Source organism: Cricetulus griseus, chromosome 3, assembly GCF_003668045.3.
Source record: "Cricetulus griseus strain 17A/GY chromosome 3, alternate assembly CriGri-PICRH-1.0, whole genome shotgun sequence".
Lineage (NCBI taxonomy): Eukaryota > Metazoa > Chordata > Mammalia > Rodentia > Cricetidae > Cricetulus > Cricetulus griseus.
The window spans coordinates 65,849,533-65,869,861 of NC_048596.1; the positions used below are offsets into that span (position 1 = coordinate 65,849,533).

Genomic DNA, 20,329 nt, shown 5'->3' on the forward strand with positions numbered 1-20,329 from the left:
AAAAGTGTGTGTGGGGGGGAGGGGGACAGAATGGTATTAGTGGAAGTAAGAGGGAAAAAGAGAGGGTAGTGGGAGTGAATATTTTCAAAAAAATGTATAAAATAATAAACCAATTATTATATAATTGAGATAATATAATAAAACTAAAAATAAGAGCACAAAGATCGGGGTCAGCATTAAAAATATAAGACGGGAGGTCACTCTGATCCTGCTATCATAGTAACAGGTGCAGCCCTGCAAAGTCTGCTCCTGTCTATCACAGGGTGTCCAGGTGTGTGATGGAGCCTAGTACCACATTTCCATCAAAACCCATGCTTCACTCTTGTCTTTCTAGTTATACTTTCCAGGTCCTATGCTGATCCTGGATGATCTCCAGGTACCTGGGCAACAGCTCCATGGTCTGGAACACATTGATATAAAATCTGAGTGCAGAAGGAAGATGGCAATAAGGACCTAGTATCATGACCAGGCTCCCAGTAGGAACATTAAAAACAGATGTCAAGTTCTTTTAGGTCACCAATTTCTTTAAGAAACTTATCTATGAGAAAAACATGCCCTATGTTTTTTAAAAAATTACCACTATATATATATATATATATGGGTGTTTTGCCTGCATGTATATCTGTTGTATATCTGTGTACCACATGCATGTAGTGCCTGAGTGGGAGGGAAGAGGATGTTGGATTCCTGGGATTGGAGTTATAGATAGTTGTGAGCCATCAAGTGGGTGCTGGGAATCAAAACCAGGTCCTTTAAAAGATTAGCCAATGTTCCTAACTACTGAGCCATCTCTGCAGCCCCCATTTGTGTGTGTGTGTGTGTGTGTGTGTGTGTGTGTGTGTGTGTACATCGGAGTGCATGTGCATCATAGCATAGACAGAGGAAAACTTGCAGGGGTTGGTTCTCTCTTTCAACCACATGAGTCTTAGGATCAAATTCAGGTCACTAGGCTTGTTGGGAAGTCTCTTGAGGCACAGGGTCATCTTGCTGGTCCTTGGTTAAGATTTTAATAGAGAATTCCTTCTTGTGACTGATGAAACGTACTGGGAACATTATGTTAAGAAATTAATTCCTGGATAAAGTTAGGTTTGTTTTATATTATCATTAAACAGATCTCTCACTGCTTTGGTGGCATCAGCACACCATGCTACCACCACCTGGTGGCAGGGTAAGCAAATACAGAGTTTGAGTATGTGAATAAACCTTTTAGAAGGTAGATTCTGCACAACTGAACACAATGAGTTATGGCAAATGTCACAGTCTGGTAAATGACTTCCAGTAAATACAAACCAAAGCAGAGCAGTATTTAGGAGCAGTCCAAGCTACATGTCTACCTGATAGCAGAGTATGCTTTCTTGATTTCCATTTTTGCCACAGGGAGATTCTTTTCTCCCCCTTTAATCTGTTTTCCTTACTGAAAATGGAACTGAGCAAGGAACAATGATTGCTATCCTAGGAAGAGAAGGAATTAAGGTCTTTGAGATATCCCAAGGGGCTAGGGGGATGGCTTAGTTGGTAAAGTACCTGCTGTACAACAATGAGGAGGACCTGAATTCAAACCCAGAACCATAAAAAACAAACCTGGGTAAGGTGACTCATGCTTTTAACCCCAGTGCTGGGGAGGTGGAGACAAGTGGATCCCCGGGGCCTGATAGCAGGTCCCTAGCCAACTTGGCAAGTTAGAAGTGAATGAGAGATCCTGCTCTCAAATAAGGCGGACAGTCCTGAAGGACGTGTGTGCATACACACTGTATCAACACTGGAAAATGGGGCCAGTGTCACAACACAAAGGGAACTCAAGGTGCTCAACCCATCCCCAAGATGATGTCCAGCTACTCACCCAGGTTGTACCACATGTCTCTGATCTCGAAGCCAATCTGCCTCCTCATGTCTCCATACCTAGAAACCGGAGAAAGAGAGATGCCATGTTAGTCTACAGAGTCTCTAGAAGTCCATCTCCAAGCTTCCATCATGGACTCAGATGAAGGTGGTGTCAGATTTCCACCTATATCTGCCACCAGCAGGATTTCAAGGAGAGCTCCAGTGGGAGTCTGGCTCATCCCAGGTGACAGCGCACAGTGCATCCCTGAGGGAGAGAGGAGAAGCTGTGAAAAACAGCCAGAGCATCTTGTGCTCTTCAGTCACATGGCTCCTGGTCCTAAGGGAATTTGTTTTCCATGCTTGCTGCTGTTAGCACATCCAGGCACCGGAGAGCATCCTATCCACAGAAGCAGCAGCCTCCCCACAGGAAAATGAAACCCTAGAGTTGGGGAACGCTGCTTCCAAATTTCCTCATTCTTCTTTATCATTTTAAATGTAAGCAAAAGCTTAACATCCAAATATGTCAACAAACATTCCACCAGTTTTTTGTTTATCTGGGAAAATAAATGCTAATTTTCCTCCCGGTGGGCAAAGAGAGGAGGTGTGTGTTTCATGAGTAAACAGAATTTGATGCTTCAGAAGATAAACCTTTATTAGTTTGTGAGCAATTTAACTTTTTCTTTTTAGTGCCTAAGGAAAAAGCTGATTATATTAAAAATAATAATTTGTGAAATTATCATACAGCATTGCAGCCGAGCAGCTGTATCGCCGAGCTTGCTTCGTTCGTCCTTGTGGCAGCTGAGGCGCCAAGGAAAGCTGATCACAGATGATGGTGCCCTGGCTCTTCAGGCAAGCATCCTGGCTGCTAAATCAACAACTCCCAGCTGGCTGCCACCTTATTAAAGTCTCTGGTGCCCTAAGCACCTGTCTGTCACTCACAGCAGGAGGGTTACGGTGGCATGTTCATTTCAGCAGCAAAAAAAAAAAAAAAAAAAAAAAAAATGTAATCCAAACTACATACACATGCTTTCTCTATGAGTGCTCTGTCATATACATATACATAGGCATATATGTGTATAGGTAACACATGTACTTCTTTTCATATCCATGTATGCATATATATACATATATATAAGTATAAATACTCTTCCCCATATTATATACATATATATATAAAGAAAATAGAAAGTGGGATATGATATGGGAGGGCACGAGACCTAAAAGGAGGGAAAAATAGGAGTGGGTAATGGTATATAAGCTAAAAAATAGGAGGACAGAATTGAGAGTAGGAAGGAAATCAAAGGAGTGGTCTTGGGGTCTTGGGGAAGGGCATTGAGGGTGGATAAGAACAAACTGTAATGATACACACACACACACACACACACACACACACACACACACACACACACAGAGTCACAAACCCATTACTTTGTATGCTAACTAATGTATATGCATATGTATGATGGCCCCAACCATGGCATGTAAGACATCCAGGTACAGGTGAAACAACAGAACCAGGAGGGCTGCTACTTCCTCTTGGGCTAAGCTGGGACCTCCAGACCCAGCCCAGCAAGCCAGTGAAAATGGACAGGTATTCTCAGTAAATCGGTGGATTTGCTGTCAAGCGGACTCCCTTCCACAGCAACGGGAGGCCTGATCCAGCCAGTGAAGACATACTACCAGCAAATCCTGTCAGTTTGGGATCAAGGGTGACAGGGACACACCCTTCCATGCTTTACTCTCCCTTCAAATTGCTCAAGGGTTCTGGGACCTGAACACATTAAGTTGTTAATCTTTTTGAGGTTTCTCGGCAGCCACTGCCACCTGGGCCCCGGCAAGAAGCAGTTGGCATCATGGCAGCCTGTCAACTTGGCATCTTCTGGCATTTATCAGGGGGAAAGAAATCACATTCAGACCCAGCCCTGACTTTTCTTCTGAGGCTAATGAACTAGTCATTTTCAGCTACAAGGCCTCAGACAAGACTGGGGCACACAGCATTGCGGCAGGTGGCTGCAGAACACAAACACCCTCAGCTCTCTAGCCTCTTCGATCATGTGTCCATGTCCTCAATGCACTTATGATGCCAGGGGTACCACAAGTGGTATCATTAACTCTGGATTTGAGCATCTTGCACCCAGGCTATGGGAAGGGTTTCTTCTCAAAACACAAGAATGTCTACCAGTAGGCTTCATGGGCGTCTCTGCTTCTCTGCCCTCGACTCAACTCTTTCTCTCAGGTCTTCTACTGATTACAATTCTAACAGTTTAAAAGAAGCTCTGGGATTTATTTTGCCAGTAGAAGGTTTAATATTTGTGACTCCTGATGGTGAGCCACCTTTCTCAGCTGTTGTGGAAATGAAGAGGTCTGTGCCTGCTAGTCAGCACGACGACTCTCCCTTGCTGAAGGATGGGTTTCTCCTCTCCCTTCTGCTTTCTGGACTAAGGTGATGATTTGGCATGGCAGTATTTGAGAACCAGGGGATTGGCACTGAGCAGAGCAGGCAATTCTCATGAGAGGCAGGCCTACAGCACAAGAAGCTGAAACTACCTTTTAACAGTCAAATAAGACAAGATGCCTGGAAACCCAGATAAGAAGGAGGGAGCAGCATGGTGAAGGGCAGGACTGGAGTTCCCTGGCAGCAGGCTTGATCCTTCCTTTGCATTTAATAAGAAGGCAGATCTGATGAATCTATACAAACTTCCTAGTAATTCCCAAACAGGGAAGCAGCTGTCACCAGACCTCAAGAGGGCTTTCGGGGAATACTTCCACTTTCTTCTCTTGGATGAGAAAAATGATGATGATTGAGAGTGTCTGTTTGAAGCTCATTTCCTGGAGGCAGACCTCAGAGCTGGGGGCAATTGCTGGGATCACAGTTAAGTGGCTCTTTCACAGTGCAGAGTCAGGGAGCTCGCCCAAGCCTGCAGGGCAAAGCTGGATGACTTGGCTTCGGTTATAGGGCAAAGAGAGAAAAGAGTCCAAGAACTCAGATCTCAAGCCCACATTGTTCCCTGCACTGTACACACTCCTGAGACTGGGTGTCACATTTTCTTCCAAAGCGCTTCTATCTCATATCATTCTTACAGTGCCATGTCACTCTACCAATGAGGAACCCAGGACTCAGGGTGATGAGCTTGGGTGACCTCACTCCTGTGTGTCCACCCACCCCTCAGTGAGCACAGGAAAACTGGCTTGAGAGAAAGCACTGCCCTAGTCCAGGAAGTTCTGAGATCCTACATCCAGGCTTAATACCAGCACTTGGACTCCTGCATCTTTAACCCAAGAAGAGAAAATTACATCCACCACATTCAGCCCTCATAAGGGATAAGGCCAACTAGAACCTGAATCTGAGCACAGTGGGGCAAACTACCTGAGCCCTCAGATCCTCACTTTCTTTCACCACATAGGGAAACAACTCTTGATGCTTGCCTTGGGGCTGTTCTGAATGGTGAGAGTAGGGTGGTACTCTGCCCCAGTCAACACTCCAGTGAGGAGATGCTGCAATTTAAAGGGCTTGCCTTAACCACAGCATCTCGCTCGTGGTTGCAAGGGTCATTAGACTGAGTCATTTAGCCATCACTTACCGAGAACTCCAACAAGACCCACAGGTCTCAGGAGACATACATCATGGTAGGAGAGACAGCTTCCAATCCCAGAATCACACAGGTTACCTGCATTATCTTATACACATGATTCCTGTAGGTGTGACCTTACTTGGAAATAGGATCTGTGCAATGTAACCTAGTTGTAATGAAGCCACACTGGAGGAGAGTGGGCCCTAAATGCAAGAAGAGCTGTTCCTATAAGGAGGGCACACCAAGAGTCACAGACACACAGGAAGACATGAAAAGAACCTAATATGGAGATGAACAGAGAGTGCAGTTACAACACAGGCTAGGGAATGCTGAAGGACTGGGGACAGCCAGCCGAAGTTAATAGAACCTCCCCTAGTAAAATAGCCTACACCATCACCGTCTTGATTTCAGACTTGTGGCCTCCATAATTAATGGATGGCAAATTGTGACTTCTTTGTGCCCACTCTTATGGCAGGTGAACCCAGGGAACATAAGCAATGACCCATCTACTTAGTATCTGGTCCAGTAAACAATTAGGATCTATTATCTGAAAAATGTTTTTCTAAGGAGAGAATAAAACATGAATACTATGACTGAGATTGGAGGGGCTCTGACATGTGATGTGTGGGTGCAGATGTCTAGACCAGAGAAGGAACCAGGCTGGAGAGGCAGAAGCAAGCCTAGAATGAAGTTCTGGGGAGAAGGAGATGGAGTTCTTGAAGATGGAGTGCCGTGATTTGAACACTCTGGTCTCTAAAGGTCCCTGGGCTACAAGCTTGGTCTCCAAGATAACAGGCCAGAGAGACGGCAGACATTAAGGCATCTAGATGTGGTTATATCATAAAAATACTACCCTCGGGATGGATAAATGTCTTTCAAGAACCTGGCTTGGTTCTCCCAAGATGACTTAGTCAGATCTCTTGAGAGTGAGTTAGATCTCTCAGGACAGAGTTAGGTCTCCAAGAATAGATGAGTCATGGGAAAAGTACGCATTTATAAAGCAAATCTGCCTGGTTCTCTCTCTCATGAACACTCCTCTGGACTCCTCACGTCCTCTTCATGCTTTACTACCATGCTATTATGAAGCAGAAGACTCATAACAGAAGCTGAAAAAATGCTGGCCTCATGTCCTAGAAGTCTCTTACCTCCAAGATGATGAGCTAATGGCAACCTTTTTTTCAAGACAGAGTTTCTCTGTGTAGCTTTGTAAGCAAGGATAGCATCGAACTCACAGAGATCTGCCTGCCTCTGCCTGCTGAGTACTGGGATTAGAGGCGTCTGCCACTACCGCCCAGCATAATGGTAACATTTTACAAAGCATACAAACTTTGTGTTAGTGACCAAGACACAGGTTGAGGAACATCAGTGTTGAAGGACTTGGGGAAAGCAATCAAGATCACTGGATGTTTCATCCTGATTTAGTTCCTTGTTACTTGGTCAGAGGTTCTGGAGGAATACAGTATCTGTGGCTAGAGTGCCAAAGGGTAGATGGTTAGGACAAGAGAGAAAGAAAAGAAAGGTAACCAAGAATTGGGCTTGTGGGTAGGATGGGATATTTCTATCTTAGTGGAAAAACCAAACCAAACCAAACAAACAAAAACCCACAATAGGTAGGAGGGGATTAGACTGCTGGGAATGAGCCCTGTTAGACACAAGGCTGATGTGTCATTTACTATGCTCCCCAAGACAATGCCTCATCAATTTATCTAATTAGCTTTGCCAACACAAAGGTGGTACAGGGCTACTGCTTATGAGGCTTTTTTTCCCTGGGTCTCCCTCTAATCCTTAAAGTGAACTTACTTGGAACAATTTGAATTTTCTGGAAAAAAATTAGCACGAGGACTGAATTGATCATATTCTCTACAATATAGAATCCTACCTTCTGATTAGACCATGTTGTAAAACAGGACTTGCCATATCACATTTAATTCTTCTTAGCTTCCCTCAAAAATCCCATCTATAGTTTGGCACCTCAAAAGCCAAATGTCTGATGAAATAGGGATAGTTTTATTTTTGTGATATTTTGATTCATCTTAGGTGGTACTAGATTTCACAAGGGAAAAACTGGGTAAGTAAAAGAGTTGGATTTGTCCACTCAATGTCCCCTCCCCCTGCTGTGATGTCATTGAAAGAGGGAATCTCTTGCAAATACTTGCATAAGCACTGTGCTTAGTGCCCTACACCTTTAATCCCAGCACTCCAGAGGCAGAGACAAGAGTATCTCTGTGCCTTTGAGGCCAGCCTGACATATATAGTGAGTTCCAGGACAGCAAGGGCTATGAAGAAAGAGCATGTCTCAAACAAACAAACAAACAAACAAACAAACAAACAACAAAACAAAAACTTGCAAAAGCAATTCACGAATTGTTTCTCCCCCAAAACAAGTTGGGTCCTGAGCATGGAGGTCCCTTGAAGTCATGTGACATATTAATGTTGTCCAAATGACTGTGAAATCTTTTTATTGTATTTATATTTTCTGAAACCAAAAAATGTAAAAAGCTTGGGGAGGGTAGATGATAGTCAAAGCAGCATTCTCCTGATGTCTGTCTCTGGTGGTCACGAGTACCAAGGATGGGTTAAGGTGGAATGGCATCATTTTCTTATTGTGGACTTTGATTCCATGAGGTCTTTTCTTTGGGGTTTATAAGCAAATCTTCCTCTTATTTGGAGATTGTTATACTCGGTTCTGGGCATGACGAGTTTGTCTCTTTCTTTCTTTCTTTCTTTCTTTCTTTCTTTCTTTCTTTCTTTCTTTCTTTTTTTTTTTTTTTTTTTTTTTGTGTGTGTGTGTGTGTGGTTTACACCCAGGTACTCAAAACATGAATAAGTAGGTCTTCTGCTTTTAGAAACCTCTACTTTTCTGAGCCATGGTGAGGCAGACCAGGCAGGGAAAAAATAAGACAGAGGTTGTCCACTCAGATGTGCCCTAGAGGCGCTGACAGGCCACATGTGCACAGTCCTGAGGGCATGATTTGGAGGACCTGAATCTACCTCAGACCCAAGGTTTTCCAGGGATCATGTGCTTTCCATTTCCCAGTAAGGGAGACACAAACTGCTTGACTAAGAGAAGCAGAGCAGCTTCTTATTCCAAGGCTCCCTTGGCATCCTCTCAGCAACTCATACGGACTCTGCAAAGCATAGGTACAGTTGGAATATTGCAGAGGCATTATAAACATGATGGCCCAGAAATATGGGCACCATTTCAGAATCTTCTGGGGACTCCCCATTGAAAGGAAACTGGTAACAGGGTGACATTAGTGGAACTGAGGCAGGAGAGAAGCTAAAACCTTAGGATACCAAGACCTTGGGAAAGAACCTAAGCAACCATTTTTTTCCCTTTCTCTGTAAATTGTGTGTGTGTGTGTGTAAAAGAGAGAGAGAGAGAGGCAGGCAGAGAGAGAGAGAGAGAGAGAGAGAGAGAGAGAGAGAGAGAGAGAACATGTGAGCACATACATGTGAAGATCAGAGGTATTGGACTTCCCTTTCCATGTTCTTTGAGAAACCATTTCTAGTTTGCTGCTGTGTAAGCCTGAAAGCTGTGGGGATTGTCCTGTTTCTCTTTCTCATCATACCGCATGAGCTCTGGGATTACAGATGTGCACTACTGTGCCTGGCTTTACATGTGTTCTGGGAACTTGAACTCAGACACTTATGCTTGAGCAGCAAGCATCTGGTCTACTGAGTCATCTCCTCAGTCCATTATCTTCTTTCTTGACATGGGAACGGGATCATTTAGGCTGCCCTCTAGCATCACAGAGCTGCCCAAGGGTCTTGGCCTTCATGAAGCTTCTTCAGTGACACACAGGCTAGTCTAGTCCACTCAAACCTACTACCTAGAGGAAGACAGACGCTATTTGTGTCAAGAAGGAAACCATGGATGGTACTGCTTCAGCAGGATGGACAATCCCAGCAGCATTGATGGCTTTCATCAGAACCCTCTTTTGTAGAAGCACAATTGGAAAACTAAGCAATAAAGTAAACCACAAGTGTAATGACATCAGAGAAGTGCTCAGCAAAAGTCATTATCTCCAGAAACTCAAATGCTGTGAAGCGCTAACCATCTCCAATCACACTGACTTTGAACCTCCCAGGATGAATCCGGCAATTTTTAGATCTTGATTCACGGGTTACAAAGGCGACGCTGGATTTGTGATTTGAAACCACCCTTTCATTACACTGTGATTACATCTCAATTTGTACCCAGTTGGCTTAGAGGAGACATGGAAATTAGGGTAATAAGCAAGAGGCTCCTGCCCGCAGCGGCAGAGCAGGGGGATGACTTACTTGTTGAAGATTTTGGCTCTCTTAGCACTTGAAAAATTCTCCAGCTGCAGGGACTCTTGAGTGAGGAAAGCCACAGCTAGGTGAAAATAGTTGTTCCACAGCTGAAAATCAAAAGACAGGAGATGCTAAGTTGTAGAATAGCTTAACAATGGATATCAGAAAGCTCTGGGCAATTATCATCCTGGTAATCCTTAAAAAATATAGCGGTGCAAGCCAGCCCTCCGGGTGTGATTCATGGCTGAGTATGAGGTTGATTTACCAGAGCAACTCCTCTAACCTCTGTCTGTGCCTCAGTTTCTTCGCCAATAACACGAGGTTGTTAGTAGCATTTACCTGGGTAGGCTTCCTGGAAGGCACAGGAATGGTGGCTATAGATGTGATGTGCTGAGCACGAGTTGAGTACTGTGTGGTTTTAGCTCTGTTAGCACGTGATGGAGCCCCTCTCTGAAGAACAGTATACACTTGCACGATTTACGACTTTTTATTATACCAAAATTATGCATACACCAGATAATTAGGGAAAACATGTAAAAAGATGAAGCCTCCATTTCAAGGATTTATGGACTGTATGTGATTTGCAGGATGATCTCTGAAAGACATTTTTGATGCCAGTTTTTCTCATTTACAAACCAGGGATAATATTCAAATGTGATAGCTACAAAGAGTCACATAAAGATAAGACATTCTCATTACCAACTCTGAGTTTAATGACCTGTGAAAGGTAGGGATTCTAGAGAATCCCCAGGAATTAAGACTGTGTGTGGTCCCTTCATCTGGTTCTTCCTAGGAAATGGCATTGCCCACAGTGCTGCTGACCACCACAGAACTACCCAGAATACACTGGTCCCCCGATGCTCACAGCTCCAGTGGGATTGAAGCTGAGCAGATGTCCTTAACTTCCGAGTGCTCCGAGTTTAATGAAAACTAGATGAAGAAGACCCGAAGAGGATGGGAGAAAGACAGACTGCAAAAAAATTTCCCTCAAATGCTGTAACTTTTCTAAGTTCCCAAGTCCAGTAATTCCACTTAACATCCTAGCAACTTGATTTTCAAAAGTGCCCAACTAGCTGATTTTAAACTACATGTGCAAGAAGAAACACACAAAAAGGGCCATGGCAACTTTATTTATTATTATTATTATTATTATTATTATTATTATTATTTTAGTTTTTTGAGACAGAGTTTCTTTGTATAGCCTTAGCACTGTCCTGAAACTAGCTCTGTGGACCAGGCCTGCCTCCTGTCTCTGCCTCCAGAGTGCTGGCATGTACCACCATTGCCTGGAAATTTTTTTGGGGTAGGGCAATACTACCCAATACTGGGAGGGCCGAGTGTTCGTGGCGCACACCTTCCATCCCAGCACTTGGGAGGCAGAGGCAGGCAGATCTCTGTGAGTTCGAGGCCAGCCTGGTCTCCAGAGTGAGTGCCAGGATAGGCTCCAAAGCTACACATTGAAACCCTGTTTCGAAAAACCAAAAAACAAACAAACAAACAAAAATAAAACTGGGAGGTGCAGATTCCACTGTCTGTCTACAGAGCTGAAGCCATTGTGGTAACAATGCAGAAAACAGACTTCATATGATTTGCAATTTGGCCAAAGGCAGCATGTTAAACCACGGGAGACAGAGGAACCCAATCATGAACTAAAAGGGAGGAAGAGTAAAGCTGGACCCTGATCCTAACACTAGCTACAGAATCTTATGTAGATTAAATAACTGAAAAGACAAAAAGGTAATTGCTGATATTAACTTCATTATAAATAACTCAATCTACAACACTAAGGCAATTAAGGATTTAACTACACTACACCCAAGACCACATAATCACAAGAGAAATGTCAGGTTTGACTACAGGAAAGTTAAACATTTTAATATAATAAACTTAAACCCATGAATAGGCTATACCAAGAGTCCCAACTTATTAAAAACACAAACATCCAACACAAGCAAAAGAAATGGCCAGAGAGGTCACAGCAAAAAGCCCCACAGCTGAAAAATATGCTCAGTGTAACTGGTCATAAAAATGTAGCAACCAGAAAAATTCAGGTAAACAAGAATCCAAAATTCTAAGGAAAGGCTGTAAGGGGTTGCTTCCCTCAAAAGAGGCTAGTGAGGCTGTCCCAGTTAGCTCAGTGGGACATAAGACAAAACACAAAAGACAGAAATGTGAGAATGACACATGTAATGTGGAAGGGAGGTTGACAGTGGTGGGAGGGAGCTAGGAGAAACTAAGATTGGTGAGTGAGAGTAATGAGAATGTGTTACATACATGGATGGAATTCTCAAAGAAGAAAATTAATAAAAATTTTATAAATGCGCGCGTGCGTGCGCGCGCGCGTGCACACGCGCACACACACACACACACACACACACACACACACACACACACACACATCACATGGCTGGTGAGGGTGCTACTGATAAAACATATTTAGGAGGGCATTTCAACACTGTCCATCAAGCTTAAAACATTCATCTTGTTTTGCCAGCAATCAGCCTTTTCTAGGCGTGCATGCATTGAGATCCATGGACGCTTGGCTCAGGACAGTGGGAAGCAGAAGCCATTTTGCAAGGGCAGCTGAGTAAGTGCAGGCACGTTCATGCCATGGAGTAGGACACGACTGTAAAACACTCAGCATGAACCAGCCCATGTTAATGGCAAGATGAAATCAAGCATCGGCCCACATAAATGCATCTGGTGTCAGGAAGAGTGCGCAGAACGGTTAGGTACAAGTTACTCCTGCAGAGAGGGGATGAGGGTTACAAAGAGGAGAGGAAATATTTCCTAACAACTCATTTACCGCATGTGAATCTTTGTTTATGACATATGAAAACAAGCTTCAAGCAGAGAAAAACAATAAAAGGTAAAAGAGAAAAAAATTAAAAGTAATGTTGCTAGGCTGGGCATGTGGCTTAGTTGGTACAGGGCCTAGTTAGCATGCACAAGGGTTCCCGCCCCAGTACCCCTCCACACATACTTAGGCGGGGCATATGCAGAAGAGGTATTTGAAACAGGAGAACTTACTATGGACACTACAGGTGGCACAAAGCCAGAGAGTATGAGGGGGAGAGAGTTTCAGAAGCAATTAGCTCAGTGAAGCACACCCGATTCTCCTCCACTGAACCCTTCATTCTGTCTTAGGACAATTTGAGATGAGGCTGGCAGCCAGGCATAGTGGCATTCGGTGGCCTGCCTGCCTCCTGCCAGGACAGCCTCTCCTTGCCACTCTGATTCAGTACTTTCTCTTAGAAACAACTCTATTTCCTAACTTGCTAAATGGAGCAAATACAATGGGAGCATAATTTTCACTCCTTGGGTTCCATTTCCACACCTCCCGTGAGAGGCCGATTAGGATCCAGGGATTAGAGCTATAAATGACTGGGACTGGCCAGCCCTTTGTTTTAACATGATTCTCCCATGAAGGTGCTGTCTGCATCCTTTTACCTGCAGCTCAAAGTTGGCTTGATCCAGAAATTTCTTGTTCAGCATATCTGCATACTGATTAATTGCACGCAGGAAGACTCTGAAAGATCAAGAGAAAATGGCATAATTACACAGTTAGGCTTTGGCACCTTTGTAGGTTTGGCATTTCAATTAGATAGGATTCCAGACTGTTGAGAATGTGAAGTCTCTAAGTCCTATGTGAAGTTGGGAGGCTTTGCCAGTGAAAAACTCTCGGAATTATATACAGATGTTCTCCAAATTAATCAAGGAAATTAGCACATGGAGAATGAAAGAAACAGACCAAAATAACAGCTTCTGAAAGGAACATTTAACACGTATCACGAAAATACCCAACTTTTCAAAAAAAGGAAGAAAAGGTGCAAATAAAATACTTTCCTGAGTTACAATGTCTTACTGCTTCATAATCAAATCCTTTAGTTCCATGGCCTTGGGTTTAAAAGCATTCTTCATGTGCAAGTTACTAGGCTTAGTGTGATTTGCAACAATGTTACTGTATTTGAAGGGACAAGCCATTATCAGTACTATCTGCCCTTTATCTAATTTCAATCATTGTTCTCTTAATAAAAGAAAATTAAAAAGGCTTTCGTAGATAAGAAAGTGACCTCACAAGAATTTTATAGGCATGTGATCCTTTGATTCTTGGTGTGTGTGGTGTGGGCACAGGGAGGCAGAGTGAAGGCATTGGATATCCCCATCTTTCATTCTCTACCTTAGTCCCTTCAGACAGGGAAGAAGTCTTTGAACCTGGAGCTAGGATGGTGGCTGGCAAGCCCCGGGGATCCTCTCTTAGCCTCCACCTACCTAGTGCCAGAGTAACCAGTGTACACGGCCATACCAAAATACATGGCATTTTACATAGATGAGGAAGATTTGAACCCAGGGGTAAATACTTGTACAGCAAGGGTTGGACCCCACTGAGCTATCTCCCCAGTCCCAACATTGTCCAGTTTCCAGCACCTTGACTTCTACTTTTCTATGATAAAGTGTGCAATTTGGGCTGTCAGTGAGGACTCTGGAGTACTGTCTTTCCCCAGCTTGTTCACTCGGTAGACTTGTTTTATAACCCCGGAGAGCGCTGACAACAGAAAAGCTTAGTCCGGCTACTTCTTTGTAAATGGCATTCTCCCTTTGTACAAAGCAAGGATGCAAGAGGAATTAGCATTAGGTCACAGATAATAAACTTAATTACTTCTCCTCATTTAGACAGCAGGAAGCAACTAAAATGTGAGGGAAATCTGGGTTACTTGAAATCCCCATTCTCTGACAGCAGTATCTCTTTAACTAAGCATGCTTGCAGCTCCCTAGGTCCTGCCACCACAGAGGTCACTAAAGGCTAGTGGTCTTAGGAGTAAAGGGGAGGAAGGAAAGGACCCTCCACCTAGGGCTTCAAGAAGCCTCTGACAGTGCCCTTTTTTTTTATAGCACTTCCTGTCACTCTTCTGCACTTTCTCACTCTTTGTGAGTCAGGAGCTGTAGACATAATTCCATCAGAAAGCCAAACAGCAGGACGGCACACAGGCCTGCTGCATGGCCCATGGTGGAGCTTGCTATCTCACTCACTAAAGAAACAGACAGTTATCTGTATTCTTCCCTGGAGACATGAAGACATAACCAGATTGGAAGAATGGGTGTTTTTAAGTGTCTTGTAATGGAGGACCGTGGGGATCATTGCCTTGTCCATTAACCAAGAGCCCAGACTAGGCAGCAGCATCCATTGGCCAGAATATTGCAAATCTAGGATGCCAAGTTATGTTTGAGATATAGCTCTTGGTGATGAACTCTGCAACTGACTTAGTTATTACATTAAAGCTGAATGCATGGTGTTTGGACATCCTGACAGATTGTTACATGGAGCACATAACTGAGTCCATGCCTTGTGTATGTAAGAAGCGTGCTGTTGCTGGGTAGCCTTTAGTCTTGGGCTGGTACATGTCATGCTAGGCTCAGCCCTCAGGAGTACAACACAGGTTAAAAGACAGTTTCCTTATATACCTGAGTCTTGGCCTTTGTGTCCAGATATGGGCCACATACTGCAGTAACAGAAACCACAGACCCTGCCTAAAAGGGACACAATTTCCTGTTCTCACAGGAAAGGGCTTACATCAAGTCTAAGAACTCCAAGATTAGATAGCTACAGTAACTTTTCTAATTTTTTTCTCCTTCAGCTTTTGTGGACATTCCCCAGAGTACTGTACAACTTAAGAGCTGTAAGTTGATGTACCCAGCCCTTGATGACAATAACGATGGGTTTAGCACAACATGGATTATTATTACAGGGTAATTATTTTGCCTCTAGATAACAGCCAAACAGTTGCAATATGCTACTTCTAATTAAGCTCTGGAACAGTTTCAGCTAGTTAAATAAAGATATTTCTCAAAATGCCCCCCTCTTTAAAGAAAAAGAAACAATGTCAGGCTGAAACAATATGAAGGCTGAACAAAAAACTTTTTTTTAATGAACTGTCAGCTGAGAAAGAGCAGTGCTGAAAGATAGATTCTATAATTTAGATTCCCCATAAATTTTTTAAAAAGCTAGGACAAAACTCCAAAATAACACAGAATACAAGTTGCATGAAGAAAACTAGGTAAATGATCAAATAAACACTACAATCAATGCTGTAAACAAGATAAAATGGAGCATGGGCTCAGTGCATCAGGGTAGTGCGACTTGCACAGACCCATCGGGGACATGTATAAATAATACCCAACAGTTCACAGAGATGGCATGAAAAAGCTGCTATGCTCCTAGTCTTCCAGAAACAAACCAATTAGCTAACTAGACAAAAGGAAACATAAGCAGTGGCTATTTTGGGTAGGATGACCTATTAGGCATCGTAATCCTATGTTGTTTCTAATAAATCTCAAACTAGGGAGCATAAATGCAGAAAATAATATCAGGAGCTTTTGCACAAAACTTGCTTTGGGTCATAGAGGGGTGTGAAGAGGATCCCAAATCATTCAAGTAGAGAGATTCATGATGTCTTATTAGACTATATAGAATAAGGCTTTCCTCCAAGTGTGCCCAACACAGCAAGATCTCAGTTGGTTTTGAGCGGAAGTGACCTTATGGAAGGGGGATGGAGGGTAAACAGAGAGGGATGCCTTTACACACTGGTGATTCTGTCTCTGCTCTACACTGCTGGAGTGGACTTAGAAGAAACAGAAAGGAAACACTCCCCTCTCTGACAATGGGTAAATGGTAGGTACTCAAATACACTGGGTTTGTCTGCTTATAGGGGTTGGTTGGATGGGAGGGTAGATGAATGGAAAGGTGGATGGACGAATGAGTAGGTAGGGCCAATGGGTAAATGGATGAATGGGTAGGTGGATGTAATGTGAGTGGGTGAATGGTAAATGAGTGTGTGATGGACAGACACAAGAGTGTATGGATGAATGCATGAGTGGACGAGCAGTGGGGTGGATGGATAAATGGACAGGTAGGTGGTCAGATGAAGAGATGAGTGGATGATGAGTGGGGTAAGTTGTGAGTGGATGGGTGGGTAGATGAATAAATGGGTAGACAGGTGGGTTGATGGCAAACAAATGGCTAAGGTGGCCTAGAAGACCAAACTGACTCATATCAGCTCAAGTACTTGGCATTTTCTCTCTGTGTCTGGAGCCCCTGCTTCCTAAGCTGACTTTCTATGGCAGGGTTCAATTATTTTCAGGTTTTTGTTGCCCATGCTTCTGATGAGGCTTGGCAGCTGTAGCTGAGCATTATTCCATTTTCTCCTCTTGGTCTCCAGAGCTCATTCCATTACTCTCCTTATCTCTGGCTCATTTCTTGACAGAAAGTATCTTGCCTTTTCCACATCAAGAACCTCTAAGGTATCTCAGTGGATCCCCTGCCAGCATGTATATTCTGAAAGGCTCTGTTCCAAGGAACCATATGTTTGCATGTATGGTAAGAGATGTCTTTAAATCAAGGTGAATGTTAGGAAATCTCACCAACCCAAACAAAATCCTGCATCCCTCAGCTTGCCTCCCACCCCACATAAGTAGAGACCAGGCACAATGTAAAAATATGAGAAAGATGCTTGCAGGGAAGATGGAAAGAAAGTACCAGAACAGGCAGGTGTTCTATTCATGCAGATGAGTTAGAGGCTTAGTAGGGGAAAACTATCAATCATCAGGCAAATAGATCAAGCTCTGTCTTTTTCAGAGTCTAGGATATTAGGTGGTAACTTCTAAACATCTAGATAATGGTATAAATGTTGAAACATGTCCATAGATGCTCTCCCAAATGGTTCAAATGATTAAGAAAGGGTAAGCTTGCATTTACACAGTGCTCTTTCCAATCATTTTTAATCTATGGAAGGATTATTTATAATCTAAAACTTTGAAAGATAAAACCTTACACAGATAAATAATACAGAGAGAATCAGAGGCAAATCATATCGTCCTAAAAAGATTAAAAAATGTCATCATCTCGAGAGTCTGAAAGTTGTACTTAGAAAAACCCAGTGGAAAGAAAGTAATCTCTGGGTACTGGGTAAGCCAGTCATGTGTCCAGGAATTCAGGCTACCATGCTCAAAGCTGTTACCACATAATCTGGGCACACTGTGTGTGCATGTGGGTATGCACATACACAGCATGTGTGTAGAGGTCAAAGGACAAAGTAGGGTGTCTGCCCTCGAGTGCTTTCTACCTTTTGATTGTGACCGAGATTCTCAGTGGTTGGAACTTATGACAGAAGGGGCAAACTGACTCCCTATCTCACATTACACACTTAAAAAAATTGTGCCAAGGAAGAAAAGACAATTAATCCCCAAGCCAATAAAATTCAATTAACCAAACAACACAGGAGGTTTCTCTGACAACCTCTTCTATCTAAGGGAGTCATGGCTGGTGTCTTTTTAGTAGAAACAATGCTCAATTCTATTCTGTCAGTCTCAACTAAGTTTCATTGTAGTTGACACATTTACACATTTGTACAGCTAAATTCTTAATCTAATTGTATCTGTATATCTGTCAATCAATGGTTTCCTCTGCACATAAACATTTAGCTATGCATCAGCTAGCTCAGCATCACAAAGACACGAGGAGGATGTGAGGTGACAGATATGTTAATAAGGATGATTTTACCACTCCACAAGATGTACATATGCCACTAGAACACTCTACATCCTGTGAGTATATGAAATGACTGACAATTAAAATTCAAAAGGAAATGACACATCAATCAAAGAGGCAGTTCAAGTCTCTGAGAGGTTCGAGAGAACACTGAACTGAGTTACCACCAGTTCCTTGGAACTTTCAATCTACAAAGTTTAACTAGTTCAAGATTTTGAGACTGAAAGTGAAGAGACATCACCATATGCCCACAGTCATCAAACACTGTCGTCTCCATACATGCCAGGATGGATGGTTAAACCCAGTTTTCAACCTGGTTAGCTCAGCAATTTATTGAGACTCACTTTGTGTTGGTCTATGAAGGTCTTTCTAGGAGGGTTAACTGAAGGGGGAGATGTACCCCAGAGTGGGTGGCACCTTCCAGAGGCAGCCCATCTACAAAGTGGTCCTAGGGCAAAACAGTGCTGTTGTCATCCTTTACTGACTTGGGGGGCCAGCTTCTCAAGTCTTCTAATATGGAGTAAAGACTAGTAGCTCTCCAGGAATTTTCAAGGCCTTCAGCACCAGACTAGGACTACTGAGGCATCTAGCCTCGCAGACTGAGTAGCTACTGGATTCTCAACTTCTCCAGTGAGTAGACAGCCAATGTTGAACTACTCACTCCATACCATCTAAGGCAATCTAATAAATCCCCTTTGTAATACATATTCACTCCATTGGTTCTGTTCTTCTAGAGAACCCTGGTTAACAGGACATATTATAAAATCTTAAATTGCATTTGATAAAAGGAAGTTGTACCCATGATTATTTCTATGCTCGCACATCTTGGTGGATAGGGCGCTAGGTAGCTGAGTTCCAAGCCTCTCACCAACATGAGGTTCATAGAGCGCATCCTTAGTGCCTATCATGACCTTGCACAGAAATGGTCAGGGTCAGGGGACGCTTCTGTTCTGGTAAGAGATTATTTGGAAAGGCGCCAGCTGGGATAAGGCAGGTGGTGTATGGAGCACCAAAAGTAACACAGCCAAATTCAACTGAGACAGGAACTCAACAATTAGAAAGTTATCAAAAACCAGTTTAATGATGGCAGGACTGACTCTAAAATGACTATGGTGTCACAGACATCTCCATCATCTCTGTTACTCAGAGCTTCCTGCTACTAAAACTCAAGATGAGGTGCCTCATCAATAAAGAAGGAAAAAAATATGGAGAATGGTGCAAAGCCCCTGGGAAATGCATAGCCAGTTCCAAAATTGTGAGGCTGAGGGTTTTCCTAATTTCTTCCCCAAACTCACTTTAACTTACATAATTAGATTGAACAGTTCAATATGAGGGCATTTAAACACTTCTGGCATCAGAACAAGTCACTTTGTGGGGAAATACTGCATCCTTTACTAAAATGTTTTGCCCAAAATGGGCAGGAAAAAAATAACAATAAGAAACAAATTAGAAGTGACAGATCCCATCCCAGCAGGACAATGAGTCAAGTGCAGGAGCTGGAAATGTGCCTTCAAAGAATTTCTGCAGAGTTCAGGAATGCTGGGAAAAAAGAGGCAAGCTAAGGAGAAGGGATGAAGGAGAGGCAAAGAACACTGCTTCAATTAAACAGGAAGGGGGGGTAATGGATGCTTTATTTCAGTAAATCAGTACTGCAGAGCAGCTTTTCTGTCAAGTTAGTGACCAACTAGGGTCAGTGGCTTCCTCTTGTGTGACCTTTACTGTGAAATAAAAAATCATACGTACACAAAGTGACTTCTGAGGGGTCCTCCAGTATAGAAAGTGTGAGGACTGCATAGAACCCAAAGGCCTGCCTATGCAACACCACCTCATCAAAATTGTGTGGGGAGACCAAGGTCACCAGAGAGCCAGCTCAATTGAGAGTATAGTTAACCATGAATGTGGGGTAGGATCATGCCTGCAGGTGGACAATGGAGGTAGAAGGGGGTCCAAGGACTCTAATGCAGGGAAGGGTCCTGTGTAGTTAGTTGGAAGCTCCCAAACCTAAAGATTCCATCACCACTATTTCATGCCTGCACAGTTCTTGCTACAGTTTCCTAAGATTTCCTCATTTCTTTTTCAAATCAATAAAGACTTAAACATCCATCAAGTTCTT

General features: G+C 43.2%; 1 protein-coding gene across 2 annotated transcripts in view; it reads right to left on the minus strand.

Moving 5' to 3' along the window:
* Positions 1–20,329, minus strand: part of LOC100773370 (dedicator of cytokinesis protein 1) — a 495,025-nt gene that overhangs the window by 84,226 nt on the left and 390,470 nt on the right. For both annotated transcript variants that reach the window (XM_027409107.2, XM_027409106.2), the window contains exons 30-32: positions 13,122–13,200; positions 9,678–9,778; positions 1,841–1,899 (exon numbers count right to left, since the gene is read on the minus strand). In XM_027409107.2, the coding sequence (XP_027264908.1) occupies positions 1,841–1,899; positions 9,678–9,778; positions 13,122–13,200 (239 nt within the window). The remainder of the gene's footprint in view (positions 1–1,840; positions 1,900–9,677; positions 9,779–13,121; positions 13,201–20,329) is intronic.